The sequence below is a fragment of the Aethalodelphis obliquidens genome, unplaced genomic scaffold (genome assembly GCF_003676395.1).
Source record: "Aethalodelphis obliquidens isolate GAN/ISIS:26980383/991018 unplaced genomic scaffold, ASM367639v1 scaffold3, whole genome shotgun sequence".
Taxonomy (NCBI): domain Eukaryota; kingdom Metazoa; phylum Chordata; class Mammalia; order Artiodactyla; family Delphinidae; genus Aethalodelphis; species Aethalodelphis obliquidens.
The window spans coordinates 29,870,327-29,896,037 of NW_020837947.1; the positions used below are offsets into that span (position 1 = coordinate 29,870,327).

Consider the following 25,711-nt stretch of genomic DNA (forward strand, 5'->3'; position numbering starts at 1 on the left):
AGTGTTCTTTTAGTGTGGCCTGAGGCCTTTGTGGCAAAGAACTTATTGGGCCATAACCAGTGAGGACCCAATGCCTGCCATCAGCTGTGTGAGCCTGGAGCTGAGAAGTGAATCTTTCCCCAGTCAAGTTTTGAGGTAACTGCAGCTTTTGCAGACTTGTGAAAGAGACCCTGGGCCAGAGGAGCCCAGCCAAGTTGCCCCAGGATTCCTGACCCACAGAAAATGTGAGATCACACATGCTTGCTGTTAGAAGCCACTACTTTTGGAGGGTGATCTCTTACCTAGGAATGGACAATGAATAGCCCTTTTATATTCCCCTTTGTTCTGACTCTTTGCCATTTTGTGCAAACTAAAGTGAACAAAGTATGAAGCTCAAATATTCACATGATGATATTAATACTAATTTCAAAATTGAAAAGTTGTTTTTCAAATTATTTACATAGACTACTAGGTGCTGAAGTTCTCAAATGTATGAATTCCAAAAATCCATGTGTTTACGTCTTAACACGCTGTACCCCAGAAAGTGACCTTATTTGGAAATAATATCATATCAGATGTAATTCGTTAAGATGACATCTTACTGGAGTAGGGTGGGCACTAAATCCATTAACACGTGTCCTTGTAAAGAGAGGAAACTGGGACTCAGGTATGTACACAGGGAGGATACCGGGTGAAGACACACAGGGAGAAGACAGCAAAACACAGGAAAGAGGCGTGAACAGATCTTTCCCTCACAGCCCTCAGGAGGAACCAATTCTGCTGACCCCCTTCCTCTGAAATGTCTAGCCTCCAGAAATGACAGAGAATACATTTCTGTTGTTTAAGCCACCCAGTGTGTGGTACTTTGTTGTGACAACCCTAGCGAAGGAAAACACATATGCATTTTCTTATTTGATCCTCAAAAACTCTTGCGAAAAAAAGGTCATTTGTTACATAAAACCTGATTACATCTACATCTATGATGTAAAACCAGAAGGCTTTCTTAAACTTAGCTTTTGTAATTTATTTTTAAAGCACTAAGTTCTGGGAACCACGTGATTTCTCCCTGTAAATATCAGGGCTTGCTCTGCTTTTCAGCAATCGTTGGACTCCAGCATGACTATGTCTCAGTTGCTGGATTATGCGGCAATTTTCTTTCTCTGTGTCTTAACAGCCAGCTCTCTGGATACGTTTACTGCAGCTGTATATGAGCATGCAGTGATATTGCCTAATGCCACCCTGATACCGGTGTCCTATGAAGAGGCCTTGCTATTAATGAACCAAAATCTGGATCTTTTGGAGGAAGCAATCGCATCAGCATCAAAGCAGGTACCATTTCTCAAGTGTGCTGGCTTCTACGTAGAGAAAAGGGTGGGGTCTTAGGAGACAGAATCACTGTCAGGGTCAATTACACTTTTGAATGACATATGTGTCAGGGTAGCCAAGTCCTTCTTTTACGGAGTCCTCCCTGCTCCTAGTTATTAGAACAAAGACACTATTACATGCTTCCCTTGTAGTGAGAGCAACATTTTGAAAAGAACGGCTGGTTATTAAGTGGCAACAAACTTTTGAGGAACTTGCTGTAAATTCAACAATTTTGAATTGTTGTTCAACAATTTTGAATTTCTGCTACAGATGGAGGGTGAAGGACAGATGGGTGAGGGATCAGTTGCTATTCTTAGAGTGTTTGTGGCCTTGGTGTACTTTTGTGCTCTTAAGAGTTTGTAGGTTTTTAGGTTAGTTCATAACACCAAGACAATTAAATGTAAATTGCATTGTGTATTATATACAGTGTGTATTATATACTTCATTCTAATTACAAGACAACAAAAGTACATATGTTAATGCATAGTAAGTCCTTGAGTTGAATGAAGGGTTAAGTTTAAGTGTGTGGTTTGGACGAATATAGTTGAAATAAGCTATTTGTAGATCAGGTAAACAAGTGATATATAAAGTCTGATGAAAGTCATGGATATATACGTATGACATATATCTATCAACATACATTCTTCTACATGCAAAGATTTAAAAAGGTTATTAAGGGGACTTCCCTGGTAGTGCAGTGGTTAAGACTCTGAGCTCCCAATGCAGGGGTCTGGGTTCAATCCCTGGTCAGGGAACTAGATCCCACATGCATGCCGCAACTAAGAGTTCGAATGCCACAACTAAGGAGCCGGTGAGCTGCAGCTAAGGAGCCTGCCTGCCGCAACTAAGACCAAGCGCAACCAAATAAATAAATTAATTAATTAGAAGGTTATTAAGAATTCTGAGGTTCTTTTTCACCTTAGTCCAACTATTTCCTTAAAGGCCACACAGCAGCTTCCAGGATGGTCCTCCTACTGAAGGTGCCCAGGTGAGCTCACGTTGTACCTCTAGGCCTGGCACCCTTCAGGTAACTGTGTCAGAGCTCCCTTCTGAGAAGCAGGAATCACATTTGCAGGGTATGAGGCAGGAAAGGCTGGGTGGAGGAGAGAGTGATAAATCAATCCTGACACACTCAGGCAAAATAATTGGCCAAAGGTCAGGGAGAGGGTTTATCCAAGGAAGAGTTAGGTTTATAGTTAACAACTACAGTGAATGGTTGAGCCTGAGAATAGCCTGGAAAAATATTAACAGCCATGAAAGGATGAAAAATTTACATAGAAATGATTACTGTGGGATTAGAAAATGAAAGTGGTTGAGCAAAGAAAATAAATTATAAAAATATAGAAAGCAAAATAATAAGGTGGAAAAAAAAAGCCTGAATGTTTGTCCTTCAGCCACTCAGGTCCTCTTGCAGGCCCCATTTTTGACTGTTTGCTTATTTGAGAAATATTTTGATTCAGCTTCATTTTTGACAGGGTGCACATATTATTGTGACTCCAGAAGATGGTATTTACGGCTTTAACTTCAACAGGGAATCTATCTACCCATACTTGGAGGATATCCCAGACCCTCAAGTGAACTGGATCCCTTGTAATAATCCCGACAGGTAAAGAAACATATTGTGGAAAACTTAATCATGTACATGAACTTACTTTACCTGGGAAAACTTTGTAGAAGATCACTGTATAAGATTTACTATTGACTCTAAGTTTCAAGATAGTTTTATAATTTTTCATCTCCTACAGACATGTGTATTAGGAAAATGAATATGAATTACGATATCACAAAAGTCAGTGCTGTAACGTAACATAGAAATGATCAAATTCAATGTGAATTTCCACTGGAGGAATGATCTGGAGATGATAGCATAACTTAGGGCCACAGGGTGGTTGGCTAGAGGAAGAACCATATCCAAACTCACCTCTTCTGACTCCTTGCCAGTGAACAGAAAATTGTTTCCCTATGTAGGTCTGTACTTTTAAAATTAAGTGAGAAAATAGTGAAACAGAGTCACATGTCAGTTTAAGATTAAAATTTTTCCTTTCACATTAATAAGGTAGCTGGATGAGTTTAATATATATGAAATTCTTAAAGCTTAAGGTGATAACCTAGGAGGTGATATAGCAGAACTGTGTAAGTGTTTTACATCAAGTCTAGAATAAGAAGTATGAAGTCTGATAAAAGTAGCACTATTGGGGCTTCCCTGGTGGCGCAGTGGTTAAGAATCCGCCTGGGGCTTCCCTGGTGGCGCAGTGGTTGAGAGTCCGCCTGCCGAGGCAGGGGACGCGGGTTCGTGCCCCGGTTGGGGAAGATCCCACATGCCGCAGAGCGGCTGGGCCCGTGAGCCATGTCCGTTGAGCCTGTGCATCCGGAGCCTGTGTACCGCAACGGGAGAGGCCATGACAGTGAGAAGCCCACGTATAACAAAAAAAAAAAAAAAAAAAAAAAAAAGCTATGGCGATAATCTAGGCAGAGGGATTATGGTGTTTGGATGAAGATGGTAGAAGTTTGGATATTAAGAAATGACCAGATTCCGAATAAAGTCTGAAGGTAGCTCTGACAGGTTTTGCTCAAAGATTGAATGTAGGATGAGAAATGAAGAGAGGAGTCCAGCTCCTTTACCCCTCGCATACAACAAGATATCATGCCTTGTTGAGTATGTTTGACATATCCAGAGTTGATTACTTTCTTTTCTCAAAGTCACCAACCTTTTGGAGGGGGGGGTCTGCATCACCACTTAGCCTGGGTGTTATGGGAACAGACCCTCGTTATTTCTCTTTCTAATTTTATTTATTTATTTAGCATTTATACTTCACATGCTTCCAGAAAGATCTGAGGCTTCTTACAAAATCTTATATAATTAAAAAACACAACAGTTTAGATGTAAAAACAAAGTAGAAGCTACCTGAATAAAGTAGAGGAAGTAGTGGTTACAAGGCAGCACGGCAGTGGGCTGACAATTACAGTTGAACATACAATACAGTTCTGAGAGTTCCTGGGAGGCTGAGAGGAAGAATATGACTTACAAGCTTTCATTGCCTCACAGAGGAAACCTTGTAGATTTCTTGAGAGACAAACTGTGTCTAGGAGCCTAACTCAAAGATGAATTTACTTATTCAGCTTTTTTTTCCTTGACTATTTCCTATGTACTGGGTACTCCACTGTGGGAATGAGTAGGAATTCTTGAACAAGGGACATCCTTTAATACAGCGGATGTCTGCACCTCTGATAAAGGTGATGTGGCCTGCAGATTAAAGAGTCAGTCATTAGTTCAATAAGTTAAAAAAAAAACTTGCCTAATTAGCTAGCTTGAATGAAAAAGCATTTTGATACTTGACTGCATATTATTTTGTACTGTTGTTTCAGGGTTTTGTGTGCATACACATTTTCTCCAGTAAGATTAGAGGATTTTGAAGTGCACCAGCCATATTTTACACTGTATCTCCCACACTGTGCACTTGGACAGCTCTGCCCAGAATGTCCTTTCCCCAGATGCCTACATATCTAACATGGTGCTTTGTGTAGTGCTAGGACCCAACAAATATTTTTTGAATATTTCATAACATTTTTAAGGTTAATAAATGTCTTCTTCAATAATTGATGACTTGTATTATATTTTGAGATTGAACACTTTGAAAGCAGTCTTAGAAAATATATTTTAATTCTTCTGTTTCACCTCCTTTTTCTGTTCCCAGTAGCCCTAGGACAGAGCTCTGCATACCTTAAGGGCTCAGCAAATATTAAGGATTAAGTGAGAAGCAGATTTCAGGCTCACATAAGCAAAATGCATTTTTTAAACTCCAAATCTAACAAAGAATTTTGGAACTTTTCTGAGTACAGCAAGCAGTCTGAAAAATGTAGTTTAAATGGAAATGTATTAGAATATATGATGCACTTTCAAGATTAATATAGATAGGAGGAAAATATGTAATTGGGACTGTTTTAGAAATCCAGAACAGTAAGCTTCTATTTCATGTATCTATTCTACCACTTCAGGTGATTTGAAAAGACATGGGATAAATATACTTCAAGTGGTCCAATGTATTGTATTTATATCTGCATTTCAGATATGACTTGAAGCACACAAGGGGGCAAAACTATCAAATGGTCATTTTTTTATATAAATGCACTGAGATAATAATTTGTTAAGATGCGGTTTCCTATCCTTGTTGGTCTTTTTCAGTGATACGTTTTGTGTCTGATTGCTATGGTTTTTCTTATATTGCCAGCAGATGACACCAAATTTTCTTATAGTAAGTTCTCAGATCTAATGTACAGCATGGTGACTACAGTTAACAATACTGTATTGTATATTTGAAAGTTGCCTTGGGGGTAGATTTTAAATGTTCTCACCATAACAACAATAAAATTGTAATTCTGTGAGGTGAAGGATAATCACATTGTGGTAAGCACTTATCAATATATACATGTATCAAATCATCACATTTTACATCTTGAACTTATACAGTGTTATATACCACTCCTATCTCAATGCAACTGGGGAAAAAACACAATAACTCCTGACTTCCCCCTCCCTTCAGCCCTTGGCAGCCATCATTCGACTTTCTTTCTCTATAATTAACCACTCTAGCTTCTTCATATAAGTGGAAGTGTACCTTATTTATCTCTTTGTGATTGGCTTATTTCACTTAGCATAATGCTCTTAAGGTTCATCTACCATGTAGCATGTTCAGAAGTTCCTTTCCTTTTAAGGAAAGTATGAACATGAGTATGAATAATACTCTATTTTATGTATATAGTGCAACATTTTGCTTGTCCATTTATCCACCGATGGATATTTGGGTTTCTTCTGCCTTTTAACTATTGTGAATAATGCTGCTATAAACGGGAGTGTACAAACATGTCTTTGAGACCCTGCTTTCAACTTTTTGGATATATACACAAACATGTAATTGCTGGATCATATGATAGTTCTATTTTTAATTTTTTGAGGAACTGCTAGACTGGTTTCCACAGTGGCTGCACCATTTACATTCTCATCAACAGTGCTCAAGGGTTCCAGTTTCTTCAAATCCTCACCAGCAGCTGTTCTTCTATTTTTTTTTTAATCGTTGCTATCTTAATGGGTTTGAGGTATCTTGTCATAATTTTGATTAGCATTTCCCTATAATTAATGAAGTTGAGCATATTTTCATGTGCTTATTGGCCATTTGTGTATCTTCTTTGGAGAAAATTTTGTTCAAATCTTTTGCCTATTTATTTAACTTTTTTTGGCTGCGTTGGGTCTTAGTTGTGGTAACCAGGGATTGATCCTGCATCCCCTGCATTGAAAGGCAGATTCTTTACCACTGGACTACCAGAGAAGTCCCTTTTTCTTTTTTTAATTAATTAATTAATTTTATTTTGTGTCTTTTGCCCATTTTTGAATCAGGTTTGTGTTGCTGTTGTTGATTTTTAAGAGTTCCCTTTGTATTCTGGATATTAATATACAATGTCCTTTGTTTCTCATAACCTTTTTTGATTTAAAGTCTATCTGGTCTAATATCAACATAGAATATCTTAATTTCTCCCTCACTTTTGAAGGATGGTTTTGCCAGAGACAGGGTTTTTAGTAACTGTATTATTCTTTCAACACTTTAAATATATCAGCCCATTGCTTCCTGGCCTCCAAATTGTCTGATTAAAAACTGCTGATAATCTTAGTGGAGATCCCTTGTACATTATAAATCACTTCTCTCTTGCTCCTTTCAAAATTATGATTTTGTCTTTGTCTTTTGAAAGTTTGACTATAATGTGTCTTAATATGGGTCTCTTTGAGTTCATCCTTTTTAGAGATCATTGCCTGTTTGAGTCTGTCTTTGAATCTCTTTTGTAAATTTTCTGTTTCAGTTACTGTCATTTTCAGTCCCAGAATTTGGGGTGGGGGGCGGGTTTTCTATCTCTTTATTGATATTTCCATTTTGTTCATACATCATTATCTTGACTTTCTCCATGTCTTTCTTTAGTTCTTTGAACATCGTTAAGACAGTTGTCTTAAAGTCTTTGTCCAGCAGGTATGCCATATGGTCTTTCTCCAGGATAGTTTTTATTGGTTTATTTTTTCCCTTTGAATGGGTCATATTTTCCTGTTTGTATGCCTTACGATTTTTTCTTGATAAGTGGGCATCTGAATCTTATAATGTGATAACTCTGGAAATCAAATTCTCCCCCTTTTCCAGGGTTTTATGTCTTTTGTTTGTTTGTTTTGATTGTTGTAGGCTGTCTCCGGGCTGGGAGTAAGCTTAATGTCTTCTCAGGTCTTTTCTTAGTCTGTGACTTTCCCTGGACATATGCAGTGATTTTCTGAATTCTGTATAGTTGTTGCTTTTCCATGTCCTAGTCCTTTAATGTCTGGCTCCAAAAAGGGGTAAAAAAGAAGGTACTGGTGCTTTAAATCCCCTAGAAGTCGTTTCAGCCAGTGGGGGAAGTACTTGCAACAGTATATGTAATAATGGCCTGTCTCTGTGTGTGTACCTCCATGAACAGAGCAGTTAGCAGTGATCAGAACCAGACCCTTGGTATCTGGAAGACAGGATCCTTATGGCCCACCCTGCTCCTACAAACTGCTCCAAGAACACCTGCATGGCTGCCTGCAATGGGGTGGGTTGCAGGGGCTGGGGCATGGATAGTCCCTGCTGAGCTAAGAGCTTAAATGGACTCAACCTGACTGCAATTTATCTTCCAAGCATTTCCCTGGAAGTTTCATGTCTTTTAATAGACTCCAGATTTCCAAAATAATTATGTCAGCTATATTCCTGTAGGGCAAGTTTTATCTAGGTAGAGAGATGGATTCCTGGCGCTTCCTACTCTGCCATCTTTCCACAATCATCCTACTTCCAAAATGTTGTTCTTTCATTCAAAATATTTTTTAATACCTCTTTTCTTTCAGACATGTGTTCGGTGAACAGGAGATGTGTGTCTTTGTCCCCAAATATCTATAAGATGTGACATACAAGATGAGCACATAAATGAATATATGATTACAGATGATGATAAATGTCATAAGAATATACATGGCCTGGAGTCTTATCCTAGAATAGTTTCCTAGAACCAAATTCCCACAAGCATGGACTTCCTCTGAAGTTTCTTCTTGTTTTAATCCTTCCCTTCTATCTATGCTATGTAGAATTTATTTTTGTATATATCACGTAAGTGCAGGCAACTATCATTCTGAATTTAATTAAACGCTAAGTTTGATTTTTTTTCCTCTTCCAATGAACACGTATCAGATTTGGTCGCACCCCAGTGCAAGAAAGGCTCAGCTGTCTGGCCAAGGACAACTCCATCTACGTCGTGGCAAACATTGGAGACAAGAAGCCATGCAATGCCAGTGACCCTCACTGTCCCCCTGATGGTCGTTACCAATACAACACTGATGTGGTGTTTGATTCTGAGGGGAAATTGGTGGCCCGCTACCATAAGGTAGAATTCATTTGCAGATAATTCAACTACTGAATTGCTTACCAAAATAAAGTGGACAAGAAGGGAAAAAAATCACCATTGTTGATAATAACAAGCTTACTTTAAAAGCAGAGGAGAGACAACGCATAGAAAGTAATGATTATTTGTGGTAAGGTACTAGAAAAGGGAGGTGTCCTGTTCATTTAAGAACACAGGAACGTGTCATTAGGAGTATGTGATAATCAGTAGAAGCTACCTGTTTTGAAATAAAATGTTGCCTTTTGGACTTTGTCCTTTTAATGACATGCCCTGACAAAGGGTCAAAGCTAAAATGAAAAACTCCTTACCAGATAGACTTGGTTTTAAAGAGAAAGGAGGAAAGAAAGTTCTTTGTCCGCAGAAAATTGTTATGTGTTCTTGGCAAATAGAAGTTATCTGTTTCACTCCTATGTCTCTAATATTCGAGAAGGTCTTAATAGATAAGGATTCCCTTCTACAGATCTATCAGATGTGGAAATTAAACCAAAGGCATAGTAATCCTATCAGCATAGTGATCTTTGATTTTCTAACACTCTTTCCCTGCAGAGACAGTGGTGGTAGATGAGATTGGCACTGTTTAGTAGATGTGAGCTTGCACTCTTTTAGATGCAGTGATATCCAGGCCAACTTCTTAAAGGAGATTTCCCCCCCCATCATCTTCTGTTTATTGCAGCAAAATCTTTTCTTGGGTGAAGATCAGTTCAATGCACCCAAGGAACCTGAGGTCGTGACTTTCAACACCACGTTTGGAAAGTTTGGCATTTTCACGTGCTTTGATATTCTCTTCCATGATCCTGCTGTGACTCTGGTGAAAGATTTCCACGTGGACACCATACTCTTCCCAACAGCTTGGATGAATGTTTTGCCACATTTGTCAGCTATTGAATTCCACTCAGCTTGGGCTATGGGCATGGGAGTCAACTTCCTTGCATCCAATTTACATTACCGCTCAAAGAAAATGACAGGTAACGTGTCATCTTTAAGATTTTGGTGTAATCAAAAAACGAAAAAACAAATCATGTTCTTTCTAGCTAACATGTACTCCTCAATACAATGTTTTCCAACTCTTAGTGGTTGCACATCTAGCTGGTGACACGCTGTAGAATCAATCTCAACCTAAATTGTTTCATAAATTGATTTAGTTTTATTCAACTTGAATGTACACTCTTTTTGTTTTTTTCAAAATTTACGACTTCTTACATGAAACTCTCTCTTCTTGGCTTCTTGGTGACATACTCTATTGGATTTCATCTCACCTATCTGTCCTTATCAACATATTTTACTGAAATTAATGAAATATATAGCTTAGAGAAAGTAAAATGTTAACATGAGTTTAGAATAACAATAACAACTATGCAACCCCTTTTTGCTTTACTGTTTTAAATGTCATTTCCAATTTCCAGGAAGTGGCATCTATGCACCTGATTCTCCAAGAGCATTTCATTATGATATGAAGACAGAGGAGGGAAAACTCCTCCTCTCACAACTGGCCTCCCACCCACACCCCACAGCAGTAGTGAATTGGACTTCTTATGCGAGTGGTATAGAAGCCCCCTCAAAGGGAAACCAGGAATTTAAGGGCATCATCTTTTTTGACGAGTTCACCTTCTTGGAGCTCAAAGGAGTCACAGGAAATTACACAGTTTGTCAGAAAGATCTCTGCTGTCATCTAAGTTACAAGATGTCTGAGAAGAGATCAGATGAAGTTTATGTACTAGGGGCATTTGATGGACTACATACTGTGGAAGGGAGCTATTATTTACAGGTAATGATTCTTTTGGTGGCAGGGGAATTACTGGATAAAACAGGACACTCAGTTAAATTTGAATTTCAGATAAACAATGAATTAATTTTATTATAAGTATGTCCCACTTTGGGGGACATGTGTATACTGAAAATTGGTTGTTTATTTGAAATTCCAATTTATTGGGTATCCTGAATTTTTACTTGCTAAAACTTGCAGTCTTAGATGTCAGTCCAATTTTAAACTGGTTGGGAAAAGGCAGAACATTCACTTGCAGTCCCAGTGTTTAAAATGATATATTAATCAAATTACAGATAATTTTAATGAATAATTAACGTCTAATATTTCCTGCCTGAACTTATCAAGGCATTTCCCATTTACGGTCACTAATGCCTATCTTGTTTTATAAGAAGCTTCAGACTGAGTATGTCCCGGAGACATATAGAGCTGACCTCTGTGATGTACAGTAGAACAGCTGCAAAGATTCAGACATCTCACAGCCCTCAACATAAAGGGGGAGCTATTATAGCCAGTTGAGGTGGAACCCTTAAGAACAAGCTGCTTCCATGTTTCTCTCATCCTGCTCTTCTTTTCCTTGATCTGGCCTCCATCCTATCTCACCCAGATTATTGCAGTATCCTCCTAAGAGGGCTTCCCATTGATAGTTTCAGTTCCATCCAGTTCATTCTTTACACTATAATTACAAAAATCATGGAACACCATTTCTGATTATTTCCCTCACTTGCTTAAAATTCCTCACTGTTTTCTACTTGGCAAATCAAATTCCTTAACATAAAAGACTCAGGAAGTCTTAACATGTGCTTTTTCCTACTCTCTGTCCTCATCTGTCACTTCTACCCCCATGTACCCTGGGCTTCTATCATATTGAGACATTTCCCATCTACAGTGTGTCAGCATCTGTAGAACCTCCGGATGTTTGAACAGTTCTTGTTGTTGTTGTTTTTTTGATGGTCCCCAGCTACTCAACACTCATAGTGCTTTACAGGTGTTATCTTCTCCAAGGTGGCTTCTCTGACACTCCCACTCCCCAAGCTGGGTTAGGTAACTCCTTTATATACTCCCAAATATCCTATGGTTAACTTTTTCAAAGACATATCATGTCAAATTATGTACATACTTGTTTGAGACTGAAAGCCTTTTGAGTGCTGGAACCATGCCCACTGTGTAGCATTTTGTTTGCTGTATGATAAGCACCTCTACCAAAGCTTATTCATTTTGGCAAACATTTATCGAGTGCCAAATACATATCAGGCCTATATTTGGTGCTAATGTGATGAAGATGAATAAGTATGGACCCTCCTCTTGAGGAATTTAGTAGGGGAGAAAGACAGATGAACATAATTTCAGTACAGGTTGGCATGTGATAGAACAAAGGCATATTTTGCTATAGAAATACTAAGGAGATTCACTTAGCCTAATTTGGGGATCCAGGGAAGTTTCTGAAGACATGCTGCTTGAACTTATGCTATTTTATCCAGGTGAAAAAAAGTGGGAGGGAATTCTAGGTGGGGTTAAGAGCCTGAGCAGGGGGGTGGATATGTCAAAAAGCAGGGTATGCTGGGACAAGCAAGCAGCTGACTGTCACTGAAATGTAGCATAAGAAGCAAGGATGGGTGGAAGATGAGCATAGAGGCAGGATCACATCCTGCAGGATCTTGCCTCTCATTTCTAAGATGTGGACTTCATTCCATCAGTGATGGGTTTCTGTTGGAAGGTGTTCAGCAGGGGAATGATGTGATCACATCTGTTTTTGAGTAGATTGTTCTGGTTGCCCTACGGATCATGGAACATAGGACAAAATGACTAGTTAGATTATGAAAATAGTCCTATCAGGACCTGAACCAAGATTATGTTCATAGGAATAAAAGCAGGGTATGGAGTCAAGAAATATTTAGAAAACTAAACTTAGTAACTAATTTGACATGGAACAGGAAAGCAGAAAGAAGGATCTAGAATGTACCAGGTTTCTGGCAAGAGTGGCTGGATGAAATGTGATGCTTTGACAGATCAGGATTCAAGAGGAGGAACAAATTGGATGGGAGTGGGGAAGATGTTCAATTCAGCTTTGGATGTGCTGGTTTTTAATTACTTTGGGGACATTCAGTTGGAGCCATCCAATAGGCTGTTGAATATATGGGTCTGATACTTTAGGGAGATACGAGATTTAGAAATATTGTTTTGAAAACCAGCAGGAAAAAGGTGGTGGTAAACCCACAAGAGTGAATTGCAAAAGCTGACTAAAACAGTGAACAGTGAGCTAAAGGTGGAAGCTTTTGAAACTCCTGTGTTTGGGCAGGAAATAAACAGAAGAATAGGAACATGCAAATATGTTTGAGAAATAAAGGAGAACTTAGAGAGTACTCTCATGGAAGGAAAGGAAGCAGACTCTCAGAGGGAGGAAATTTTGAAGTGTATTTGTGCAATATGTTTACCATTATTGAATGAATGAGTATAAATTTGGTGGAATCTCCTGGTCTCATAATGATAGAGTGAAAGACAGATTACAGTGGGTTGAAAAGTCAAAGGGAGGTGAGATATTGAAAGAGTGAGTCAATATTTCTTCTGCAAAAATCTTGTCTGATACAGGAAGAAAGGAAACAAGGTAGAAGCTAGACAGAGAGGCCCATGCTTTTTTTGTTTTGTGTTCTCCCAATAGATGAGAGAAACATTATCTTTATAGGCCTAAGGGAAAGAGCAACAAGAAAGGAAAGGATGAAAATATCGGCGGAATCAATATTTCTTATCAGTGCTCTGAGGTGCTAGAAGAAAGGTGAAAAAAATGGTATAAAAAACACAGGTCGAAAATGTCCAATGATTGGAAATTAGTTTAAAAAATTATGTTGTAGAAGAATATTTATTGCCATATAAATATTATATATTATGCAGCATATTGACATATATTGCATTATATACGTGGTATATATATGGTATTATACTGCCATATTTTTAAAATTAAAAAATTGTGATTATTTTCTTTTAATTTTGTGATCTAGTTTTAAGTTTAAAAAGCTGGTTAAAACACAAGACAGCAGTCTCTCAGCTCTTCCTCCCTCTTTTCCATCCTTCCCTCTCAGTCTTGTCTGCTTCTCTGCCTGCCCCAGAGTCTTGGTTCCACTTGAGGGGATCGGTGGTAGGTCTCTTCTTGGTGTTGGGAGGTTGGTTAGTGCTGTCAAGTGAAACGAAGTCCTCTGTTATTATTGCTGGACAGTGATCCCCTAGCTAAGCGACTGGTGCCACATAGGTTTTCGAATTTAAAATTCTAAATTTAGAAGCTTTCTTCATGGATATGATGACTTTTTAGGGTTACCAAAACTGACTAAAAGCTCTGAGCCTGTGGGTGATACTTGCCAATTTTAAGCTTCACAGAGGGACGGTCTAGCTGGGCTTTTGATTAGCGGAATCCCTGAGGTAAGTGTCTTTAAAGACTTCCCTTTGTGATGATTACGTTTTCCAGGTTTCAAAATTCTTCTATTTTCCGGCTTCCCTGGTGGCGCAGTGGTTGAGAGTACGCCTGCCGATGCAGGAAACACGGGTTCGTGTCCCGGACCGGTAGAATCCCACGTGCCGTGGAGCGACTGGGCCCGTGAGCCATGGCTGCTGGGCCTGCGCGTCCGGAGCCTGTGCTCCGCGGTGGGAGGGGCCACAGCAGTGAGAGGCCCGCGTACCGCAAAAAAAAAAAAAAAATTCTTCTATTTCCCTTCCTGAATAATTTAACAAATAAAAACACAGGATGCCCAGGTAAATTCAGAGTTCAGATAAACAGCAACTTAAAAAAAAATAAGTATGTCCATGCAATAGTTGGGACATATTTATACTAAAAACTGGGTTTAGTTTTTTTAGTTTATCTGAACTTCAGATTTAACTGGGACTCCTGTCCTGTAATTTATCTGGCAACCCTATTCCTGAAGGATAAATGCCTTTTTTGACAGCATTTAGAGAGTCAAGTGAGGGAAATGACCTTGCAGGGTGGAGGGAGATGGTTACCATTCAGTTTGATTCATTCAAGGAATCCCCTTCAAATATGTCTTTCAAAACCTCCATCTAAACATCTTCTGCTTTACCCTCTCTGGAAATAAGTATTCCATCTTTTACTGGAACAGGGAAAGGGTAGCTGCCCATCCATGGGTGGGGACTCAGTACTGAGGCATTCTTAACAACTTCCCACAAATTTTCCTTTCTTCAAGCAACCCAATTCACTCCCAGCTCCTGAGGTACCTAGTGCTTCCAGAGATGGAAACTTTTGAGTATTCTCAAAAGTTTAGATAGGTTGATTCTTAGCTTTCCCCACAGCTAGTTCAGAACTTGGCTTTCTTATGTCTGTTAAATCAGTTACCATTTTTTAAATTGAACTTTAGTTGATTTATAATATAGTGTTAGTTTCAGATGTACGACGTAGTGATTCAGTATGTTTGCAGATTAAATTCCATTATAGGTTGTTACAAGATAATAGGTGTAATTCCCTGTGCTATACAGTATACCTTTGTTGCTTATCTATTTTATGTATAGTAACGTGTATCTGTTAATCCCATAACCTAATTTGTCCCTCAAACCTTCCTTCTTCCCTTTGGTAACCACAAGTTTGTTTTCTATATCTATGAGTCTGTTTCAGTTTTTTTTTTTTTTACACATTCATTTGTATCATTTTTTTTTTTTTTTGCGGTATGCGGGCCTCTCACTGTTGTGGCATCTCCCGTTGCGGAGCACAGGCTCCAGACGTGCAGGCTCAGTGGCCATGGCTCACGGGCCTAGCTGCTCTGCGGCATGTGGGATCCTCCCGTGTCCCCTGCATCGGCAGGTGGACTCTCAACCACTGCGCCACCAGGGAAGCCCTGTATCATTTTTTAGATTCCACATTCTCTGTCTGACTTATTTCACTAAGTATAATATTCTCTAGGTCCATCCACGTTGCTGCAAATGGTAATATTTCATTCTTTTTTATGGCTTAGTAATATTCCATTGTATATATGTACCTCATCTTTTTTTTTCTTTTTAAATTTATTTATTTTTGGCTGTGTTGGGTCTTCATTTCTGTGCGAGGGCTTTCTCTAGTTGTGGCAAGCGGGGGCCACTCTTCATCGCGGTACGCAGCCCTCTCACTATCGTGGCCTCTCTTTTTGCGGAGCACAGGCTCCAGACGCGCAGGCTCAGTAGTTGTGGCTCATGGGCCTAGTTGCTCCGCAGCATGTGGGATCTTCCCAGACCAGGGCTCGAACCCATGTCCTCTGCATTGGCAGGCAGATTCTCAACCACTGCACCACCAGGGAAGCCCTGTACCTCATCTTCTTAATCCAATAGTCTGTTGATGGGCACTTGGGCTGCTTCCTCAGTTACCATTTTTGCATCAACACCCCAACTTCTAAACTTGTGCCATAATCTATCCTCCTGTTCTCCTAACCTTGTGGGTTTAGATCTTCCAAAAATAATAATAAAGTTGGATTTAGTAGGATTGCAAGGGAACAAAACTGAAGGATGTGTTCATTCTACCTTTATCTGAAAGTTATTTGTATCCCATCTTGACACACTTGCCCTAAAACGCTTGCTCTCCAACTTCAAAAGTGGAAGCAGGGAGACCAGTTCAGGGCTATTGCTTTAGTCAGGCAAGAAATAAAGGTGGCTTGGAGTAATGCTTTGAAGATGCAGTACAGATGGAGTTAAATGAAGATGGATCTTCCTTTTGGGGACTTTGCATCTGCATGGTGAGGTGATTCATACACTTAAATTTACATGCAAATAGCTATGTATTGTAGTGTAGTATAGTATAACTATGTAGGATAACAAGAGCTGTTATCATTATCCTGCTCAGGTATAAGGTATGTGACTTTTCCAGATCACAAGAGTTGTCTCTAGATCAATTCTAGGACTCAGTACAGATTTAAAGTTCCTTCATTGTTAGAAATAGGCACTAAGGTAGAAATTAAACTAGTGTCTAAACTTTTTAAAAATAATCAAACACTTTTGATTATTAAAAACATGGCTAACTTGAAAACAATTAGGGTATAATTGTTCATGACTGTAGACCAAGGATCTGATTATTTCTTTACGTGGTTTAATCTGTTTACAGTGAACTACAGAAAGCACTAGGGTCTGAAGTCCTTTATTTTTATTACTAGTTGCAATAGTATTCAGCAACGAACCAGATTAATCTAATGAGGAAGTAATACTATAACAAACATTATAAACAAAGGGGCATAGGCACTTTTTTCTAGGTCAAGAGAATGTTTCAACTGGCTTTCCTAAGACTTATTGTTTTGTTTTTACGTTCCTAGATTTGTACTCTGTTGAAGTGTAAAACAATGGACTTACACACTTGTGGTGATTCAGTTGAAACTGCTTCCACCAGGTTTGAAATGTTCTCCCTCAGTGGCACTTTTGAAACCCAGTATGTCTTTCCTGAGGTGTTGCTGAGTGGAATTCAGCTTGCACCTGGAGAATTTCAGGTACGATTTTTTGCTTAATATTGCCAACTCATTTTATGTAAGAAGAAGCATCTTTTGAGTAGAAAACCTGCCCAAGTGCTTACAGATATCATGAAAACCTTCATTTGGAAAGGGTAGAATTGTCCTTAGGGCTCACCAAGGACACTGAGGACATGGGATCTCTTGTCTAAATTTCCCTTAGAGAAAAATGAGCATGTCCTTGAGAATAAAGATATATATCTTATTGTGGGGACTTCAGGGAGTGGGCTGGGGTGTTTGAGGTCAGTCAAGTAGAAAGAAGACTCAAGAAGAGTTTCAGGACCAGTCCCACCAGAGGAAGCCTCTTTGTGTCACTGGGGAGGGATGGCCTAGGGCACCGTGTGACCATCAGAGAAAAGGAAAGAAGGAAAAGCTTAGAGAGAATTGGACAGTCGCTGAATTGGCAAGAAAACAAAACCTTTTTTTTCTGTTAGTATGCAAGAAATAATTTATTACAGCGCAAGTGCTCTGTCCAGCCACATTCTCCTACTGACTTTTCCTGCAGGTCCCGCTCTCATTCCCCTCTCCTCTTCCAAACAGTTGCTGTGGGGAGTTGCGGACAATAGGCAGGTAGGGAGGCTGTGGTGAGTGAGTGTCAGGGATGATAGAGGCTCAGCCCATAACCCCCTTAGTCAAGCCCGCCTGACCCTTCGGAGGAGTCTTTTTCTTGTCGGAGAGAACAAGATTTCTCTCTTATTTATTCTCAGATCCATTGTTTTATGTTTATTAACTCATCAGATGCTCTCTCAGAGTAAATTATAAGATATAGATTATGGGCATTTCAATAATAAATGGATCAGTGCCAATTCCATAGCTCCAATTTTTCTTATACTCTGTACAATTTCACATATTTCAGATGGAATAGAATCTGGCCATTATTTCTACTGTTTCTTCATCCAGTTGTACTGAATTTTAAGAGTATGTTGTGAGGTTGTATAACTGAAAGTTATTCTCAGTCAACTTCCCTGTGTTTTAAGTAGGTGTCAAGTGACGGACACTTGTGCAGCCGGAAGCCACTGTCTGGACCTATCTTGACAGTAACTCTGTTTGGAAGGTTATATGAGAAGGATAGTGCACCAGATGCTTTCTCAGACCTCATGGCACAGGCACTGAGAGTAATGCTCATAGTTGTCATACCTATGGTGTACTCATTAGGTTGGTAGAATATTTACATTTTCTCTCTTTTACTTCAGATCATTTAAGTGGATGTGAGAAGAAGAATGGGTCTGGGATTTTGATAATAGTGGTCATGGTCTATCATATCAGTGAATTACTAATACGCTTTTTCTTTTGTTTAGACAAATACACACACACACACACACACACACACACACACACACACACACGACAATATAAGCCAGATAAATAGTGAAAGAATTTTGAAAGGTAAAATCTGTAAAATGAGAACAACAATTATACCCACCTGTTAGGTTTTTTTTGGTGAGAATTAAATGTTACTGCAGTTAAAGTACTTAGACAAGTTCCCTCTCATGGAAAGCACTCTATATATGTTAGCTATTACAATGATATAGGACTATCACAGAAAAACCAACTGTGACGTATTTATTGCTAAAATTATATCACCTCTGATTGTACAAAGTACATATATTTTCCAACAGTTCAGCCACTCTGCATATTTCAGTTAGAAAATCAATGAACTCAACATCAGCCAGTTGGGTGTGGCTTGATATCTAGCACTAAGGTATCCCAGAAGGCAGCTGGGTTTCCATCTAGGAATCTGCTCAAGAGCCTTAATGTTTTTTATGTGCTTTTCAGTGGTGCTTTCCTGCTTATTTAGTGCTTTGCCTATCTTGTCAATCTGTGAGCAAGTTAACAGGGTGGCTCTAAAATAGACATTTATCAAATCTGCCTGTTACTCTGTTTTTGCATGAGCTAAGAAAGGTTTTTATGTTTATAAAGGCTTGAAAAAGAAAATAAAAAGAAGACATTTTGTGACACATGAGAATTATTTGAAATTCAAAATTCAGTCTCCACACCTAAAGTTTTATTGAACACAGTCATGTTTATTTGTTTAGTATTTTTGATGGTTGTTTTCATGCTACAATTGTGGAATGGAGTAGATGTGATAGAGACCACATGGCTAAAAAGGGTGAAAATATTTACTACATTTACAGAAAAACATTGCTGTCCCCTGCTCTAAAGTATTAAATAACAATGGATTATAGTATTGAAAACCTTTAATACAAATCAATAGGCAAATAGTCCTTGAGTGTCTTTCTTATAATTCTTCCACCCAAGGAGAAATAAAATATTTCAATTTGCTTTCTGTTGTATTAACACCACAAAAGGATTACCTTTAATAATTTATGACCAAATATGCCTATTAGGCTAATACCCCAAACAAGTGAATATAATTTTTATAAACATGATTACTATCTAATCATAATAAGGTACCACATCATAGTCTTTTGTTGCATTGGTATGTTCTAAAATTTTTGAAAGAAATTGTTAGTTTTTATTTTCAAATTTTTCCTGGAGATCAACTAAGAACTACTTATATTAATATACTATCTGATATTTTTCTCTGTGACAACTTTGCTTACTTGTCTTAGAATGATTTTTCTTAAAGTTTAACATTGCAGCAGTGAATTCACTTTAAAAAATGTTATTTACTACATCCATACCTAGCTCTGATTACTTTTTCACTCTGGATTTCTTTCATGCATATATGTTTTTAATCATAGTTTTTTGGTTTTTTTTTTTTTGCGGTACGCGAGCCTCTCACTGTTGTGGCTTCTCCCGTTGCGGAGCACAGGCTCCGGACGCGCAGGCTCAGTGGCTATGGCTCACGGACCCAGCCGCTCTGCGGCATGTGGGATCCTCCCGGACCGGGGCACGAACCCGTGTCCCATGCATCGGCAGGTGGACTCTCAACCACTGAGCCACCAGGGAAGCCCTTAATCATAGTTTTGATGTGCTTTTTAACTGTAATTTTTCTTTCATCTGCATAAAATATTTGTGATGCTCTTTTGATACAAACAACGCAATTCTAAGAAAGACCAATGCTCAAATATACTTAAAAAAAATAATCTATCTATTTATACCTTGACGAATGTAAATGGTCCAGAGAGAAACTTTTGACCCTTCCTCATTTAATGATATAATTTACCTTATCAACTTCATGATGATGTAACACACACACACTCACACACACACACACTTTCTCTCTCTCTCTCTCTCTGTCTCTCTCTCTCTCTGTCTCACTGTGGCAGCCCATTCCAAGATGCCCCCAATGATCCTCACCTCCAGTCTCCATGGAGAGATTCTCCATGATTAACTCTTCTGCTCTTATTTCTTATACAATTTCTGAGCCTTATCACCTACAATAAGTCTGAACTCATTACCACTTTTATTATAACACGTATCTTTTACTCTGTTCTGCTTAAGACTCCCAACAATTTTATTTATGTAATATGTTAGTTATTTTCCTAAACAATACATTTCAGTTCTCTTATGAGCTGAATTATGTGTCCCTGAAATTCATACATTGAAATCCTAACTCCATACCTGAGAACATGACTGTATTTGGAGATAGGGTTTTAAAGAAGTAAAATGAGGTCATTAGGGTGGGCCCTCATCCAATATGACTGGTGTTCTTATAAGAAAAGCAGATTAGGGCACAGACATGCACAGAGGGGAGACCATGTGAAGACACAGAGGAAGATGGCTATCTACAAGCCAAGGAGAGAGGCCCTCAGAAGAAACCAATCATGCTGACACTTCTAGCCTCCAGAATGAGAAAATAAATTTCTGTTGTTTAAGCCTGTCTGTGGTGCTTTATTATGGCAGCCCTAGCAAACTTATACATATTCCAACACCCTCCCTCCACCTTGATTTTTCACCATTAATTGAACCTTGAACAAAATGTTTACCTAGTAAGAATATCCAGCTAGCCTGGCTCCCCAAGACTCCACTAGATATTCTTAGAGAAGCATTGCTGATGAAATGATAGTGAAGTCACCATCTTATTGGAGATCTTCTGGAGTTAGGAAACCAGAAAGTCATACTGATGAAATTACGCAGTCAATCTGGCATCAAACACGTTCTCTTTTAGTAACAGCAGAATCTCTTGACATTATACAACTTAGTGAAACAAAGAACATCTTTGAAGTCAAATCATCTCTCACCTGATAGAATATCCACATAGCCCTGATACAAACCTCACAATGTACGAAACATGACCTTCTACAAGGGAAAGCAGGGCACTGGCAGCAGTGATCCACGCCAGCAGTGCACCCTTTTGAAATAGACATTTTTGTGGCAGATACTTTTCCTAAAAAATACTATATAATCCAATAAATATATAAGTAAAATTCATCTTGTGCTTTTGGACGACATTAACTGACTTAAAAAAAAAACCTATTTGAAAAGAAGGAAGCTCCTTATGTATTTAGGAATAGGAATCAGCATAATAAGCCTCAATACCGTCCTACAATTTTAGTTTAAAACAGAAAACATGCTGATGCATATCAGTAATAGGTTTAAAATACTGAAGGCTTCAAAAAACCCTAAATGTTTCTTTTTCTCTTCAATCTTAACAAATGTATTAGTTATCCATTGTGACATGTTATCCATTGTGACATAACAAGTTACACCAAACCTAACACCTTAAAACAATAAACACTATCTTATACAATTTCTTAGAGTGAGGATTACTTCAGGAATTGACACTACTAAGAAAAAGGGTCTTTAAAAAGCTACGTGTTTACTTAATGAGCCAATGTTTTTTTAATCATCAAGGTCTTTTTCTCCTAATAATTTATAAAACTATGTATTAAAAATGGAAAAATCCACTTAAATAATTGAAGTGTTTTGGATATCAAGAGGAACATGGAAAAGGTCAAATAGGAAATCATATCAATATCAAAAGCTGTTCTGGGGCTTCCCTGGTGGCGCAGTGGTTGAGAGTCCGCCTGCCGATGCAGGGGACACGGGTTCCTGCCCCAGTCCGGGAAGATCCCACATGCCGCGCTGGGCCCGTGAGCCATGGCCGCTGAGCCTGCGCATCCGGAGCCTGTGCTCTGCAACAGGAGAGGCCACAACAATGAGAGGCCCGCGTACAGAAAAAAAAAAAAAAAAAGCTGTTCTGAAATACAGCATTTGACTCCTCTGGAAAATAACGGAAAATAACTGTTCATTCCTCACAGTTCCTTTGATCCTCTGTCTTGTGGATGTTCTGGGCATGTTCCAAATGCATCAGTTTAATTTTTGTTTCTGAGAAGAACATAAAATTTTTAGATGGGGAAAATACCTCACATCCACTAGTAATACTTAGGCAGCATGCTTTTGTGTACAATGGCATTAGTGATTTAGGTACAGCTGGTGCAAAACCAAATCTGTGTTCTAATAATTCTATTCTTACCTGGTCGTGGTTGGCATTATTAAAGTGAAACATAGTAGATAAAATAGTAAGTAAATATGGGACTTAATAAATCTAAATAGCACTTTAAATATGAAGACAATTATCACGAAAACTTAAAATGTGAGGAAAACAACCTATACGTTAACAGTGCTGCAGTGTCATGCTATTATTTTGTATAGCATTTTATCATGGTAATTTAAAGATTAAACAAATAAGAGCTTGTACTTTTGAAAACTGAGATCTGCTATTTCACCAAAGCTGTTCTTAGTGAATCCAAAGACAGCAGCATGGAAAAGTAAATAAGGTCTAACGTGAAACAACACTGAATGGGAGGGAGGAAAGAGAATAGCAGGGGAGGAAAACCGTCAGAGTTCTCCATAATCTAATAAAAATATGGTACTTTTTTTTTGAACTAAAGATGAAGGATTTTAAAATGGAGAGTAATGCAAAAGAACACATGTTCACTCATACATATGTGGGCGCCCACACACACACACACACAGACACACCTTGATGACCACACACACAGGCCACAGCATGTGTGGGAGCACATAGCTGGACACAGGTGTAGATTAAAATGTGAGTCAGCGTGTTTGTACTACTAGAAAAGTGTTTATGACAGAAAGGTTTGTTCAGGTATGGTGCTCTCAGACAGGAGACAAACGAGTCTCTTCAAAAGAGAACAATCAAAAATGCACCCTACAGGGAAATGTGCTTGGGTTGCACTCGGAGGGCTGAGGTCTCCTGTGCCACAATCTCATTTTCTTTCAGCCTGCAGGCATGGCAGGAGCACTTGGCTGCCGTACTGTTCTTTCTACTCATAGCTCAGGACTTGGTAAATTTCAACAGCCAAGGATAAAGACTCTGTGAGCTTCCCTAGTCATGAACTGTGGTTTCAGTACAACCTTAGAGAACCTGGGTTTCCTACAGTCAAACACTTCCCGGGTATGGATGCTGGAGAAGCCAAGATCTCAACGATCTTGTTCATACCCCACAGGGACATGAATGGTGTCAGGATCAATGGGACTCCACGTCTGGTGGTTTTTTGACAACAGCTGACCTGGACTGATGGGGTTCTTCATGCACTTTTGAAGGCAGGATGATGGGTGAAGAGAGCCCAGATGCCAGGACCAGGATAGAAGGGCCAACTGAGCAGCCGGCCACAACTCCAGAATGTGGAGGGAATGGAAAAAGTTCCTTAGATCTCTGAATATATCTGTATAAAAATTAAAAGAAATAAAAACATAAACAAAACAGAACTTCCAGATTCCAAGAATTGTCAATCCTTGGAAAGGTTTCAAAGTACCTGTGGTCTGCTCACTGTGGTAAGGATGTTTCCACTTGTCTTGAGACCCGGGTCTCACAAAAAATTCAAAATTACAAAAAAGAAAGAAAAAATTAAACAACTGCAAAATGCAAAAAATGTCCCAGCAGGAACACATGGCCCCCTCACCCTTATTTCCTGGAACAAGGGAATATCCCACCCCTCACACCCTCTAAGGACGGTTCCTATTTTCCAGCCCTTGATAGCCCTTTAGCACCCATTGCATTGGGACATCCATGTGTAGTGGCACCAACAAGAGTTGTGTTTATTTTTAAGATATTTCAACTGTATTTCATTATTGCTGAGGTATAATAATAATGAGCATTTCAAGGATTAACTATTAAAAGATAAAATGAGGTATATTAAATGTTCTAAGAGTTTATTGGAGCAAAAATCAATTTGAATGGGGCAGCATTAAACCAGAAGTGGTTAGGAGAGCTCCACTGACAAGAGTTAGGGGCAAGGCTTTTATAGAGAAGATGAAAAAGCAAAGCAAGAAATAATTTTATTGGCGATAGTTCAAGCGGCTGCCTTATTTGGGAAAGCCTAGTTGGCTGTTTGTGATTAGTTGTCCTTAGGTTTTGGTTTCTTAACTTCTAGGCATTTACAGGCTTAGGTTTTGGTTTGCTTACATAGGTTGCTAAGCTATTAGAACCTCCTAGTCTAATGGCTTCCTTGTTTAACTAACTTACTATTAAAAATAGACACGGTCTCACATGAAACAATTCTTTAAGCAAGCATTATTATCTTCATTTTACAAGGATAACATTGAGGCTCAGAGGGACTAAGTAATATATTCAAAGTCAACCAATAATAAATAGTTAGGATGAGGTAAAACATTCAGCTCCTTTTGCCTCAGATGTATGTACAATCGGCCCTCCATATGTGTGGTTAGTGCGTCCACAGATTCAACCAACTGCAGATTGAAAGTATTTGAAAAAAAATTCCAGAAAGTTCCAAAAAGCAAAATTTGAATTTTCTGTGTGTTGGCAACTATTTACATAGCATTTACATTTTATTAGGTATTATAAGTAATCTAGAGATGGTTTAAAGTGTACCGGACGATGTGCATAGGTTATATACAAATACTATACCATTTTGTATAAGGGACTTGAATATCTGAGAATTTTGATATCCACAGGAGGTCCTGAAATCAATCCCCTTTGGCTACTGAAGGATGAGTGTACTCTTTCACCGTGCTATACTTTCTCTGTAGAATGTGTTTTAGTCAGGATAGACTAGGTAATGGTGCAGTAATAAATGATATTAAAAAATCATGGTTTATTAAAATAAAAGTTTATTCCTTGTTCATTCAGAATCTATTCTAGGGCAGCTAGCCTATATGTCAAGGCTCAGAACTCCAGGCTTTTTCATCTTGTGTCATCTCCTTATCAACACTGCTCCCATAATTTCTAGAGCATGAGAAAAGAATATGGAGAAATTGCACACTGCCTTTTAAATGCTTTCACCCAGAGTGATACCTGCCATTTCCGCTCATTTTATTGGCCAAAGAAAGTCACATGGCCATGCCAAATTTAAATAAGTAGGAAGTGTAATTCTGCATGTCCAGGAAAGGGAAATGATTCACAAATATTGGCTAACACAATAATGTCTATCACTGAATGTAAGGTCCTCAAAAGCGTGTATCTTCTTTAACTTTAGCATATAGAAATCACTCAATAAATGATTAATGTCTGCCATGAGTCACCAAGGTTGCCACTTATCCTTCTTTTATTCTCTAACCAATAGTTACGTTATACTCTTTGCCTCTGGCCCCATTACTTTGTTGTCAGTACCATGTACCTGCTAATTGCAAGCCAATAGCAACATTTGCTCAAAATTTCCCTGCCCTTTTCATTGATCTGAGGGCAATTTTATCTGTATCTTCTTGCCAGGAGTATGTAAAGGTATCACTGATGTTTTATATATAGCATTTTATAGTTTACAAAATATTTTAACATGTATTTTCTTTTATTTCACAAAGTAGGTATATTTTTCTC

The 25,711-nt window shown here is 38.6% G+C and overlaps 1 protein-coding gene across 1 annotated transcript; it reads left to right on the top strand.

Moving 5' to 3' along the window:
- The first annotated feature begins 1,080 nt into the window (after positions 1 to 1,080).
- Positions 1,081 to 18,967, top strand: VNN1 (vanin 1). The gene is made up of 7 exons (XM_027086184.1): positions 1,081 to 1,308; positions 2,820 to 2,950; positions 8,574 to 8,766; positions 9,458 to 9,749; positions 10,188 to 10,549; positions 16,816 to 16,986; positions 17,985 to 18,967. Exons 1-7 carry the CDS (start codon positions 1,096 to 1,098, stop codon positions 18,165 to 18,167), a joined length of 1,545 nt encoding a protein of 514 aa, XP_026941985.1. The 5' UTR covers positions 1,081 to 1,095; the 3' UTR covers positions 18,168 to 18,967.
- The last annotated feature ends 6,744 nt before the right edge of the window (positions 18,968 to 25,711 follow it).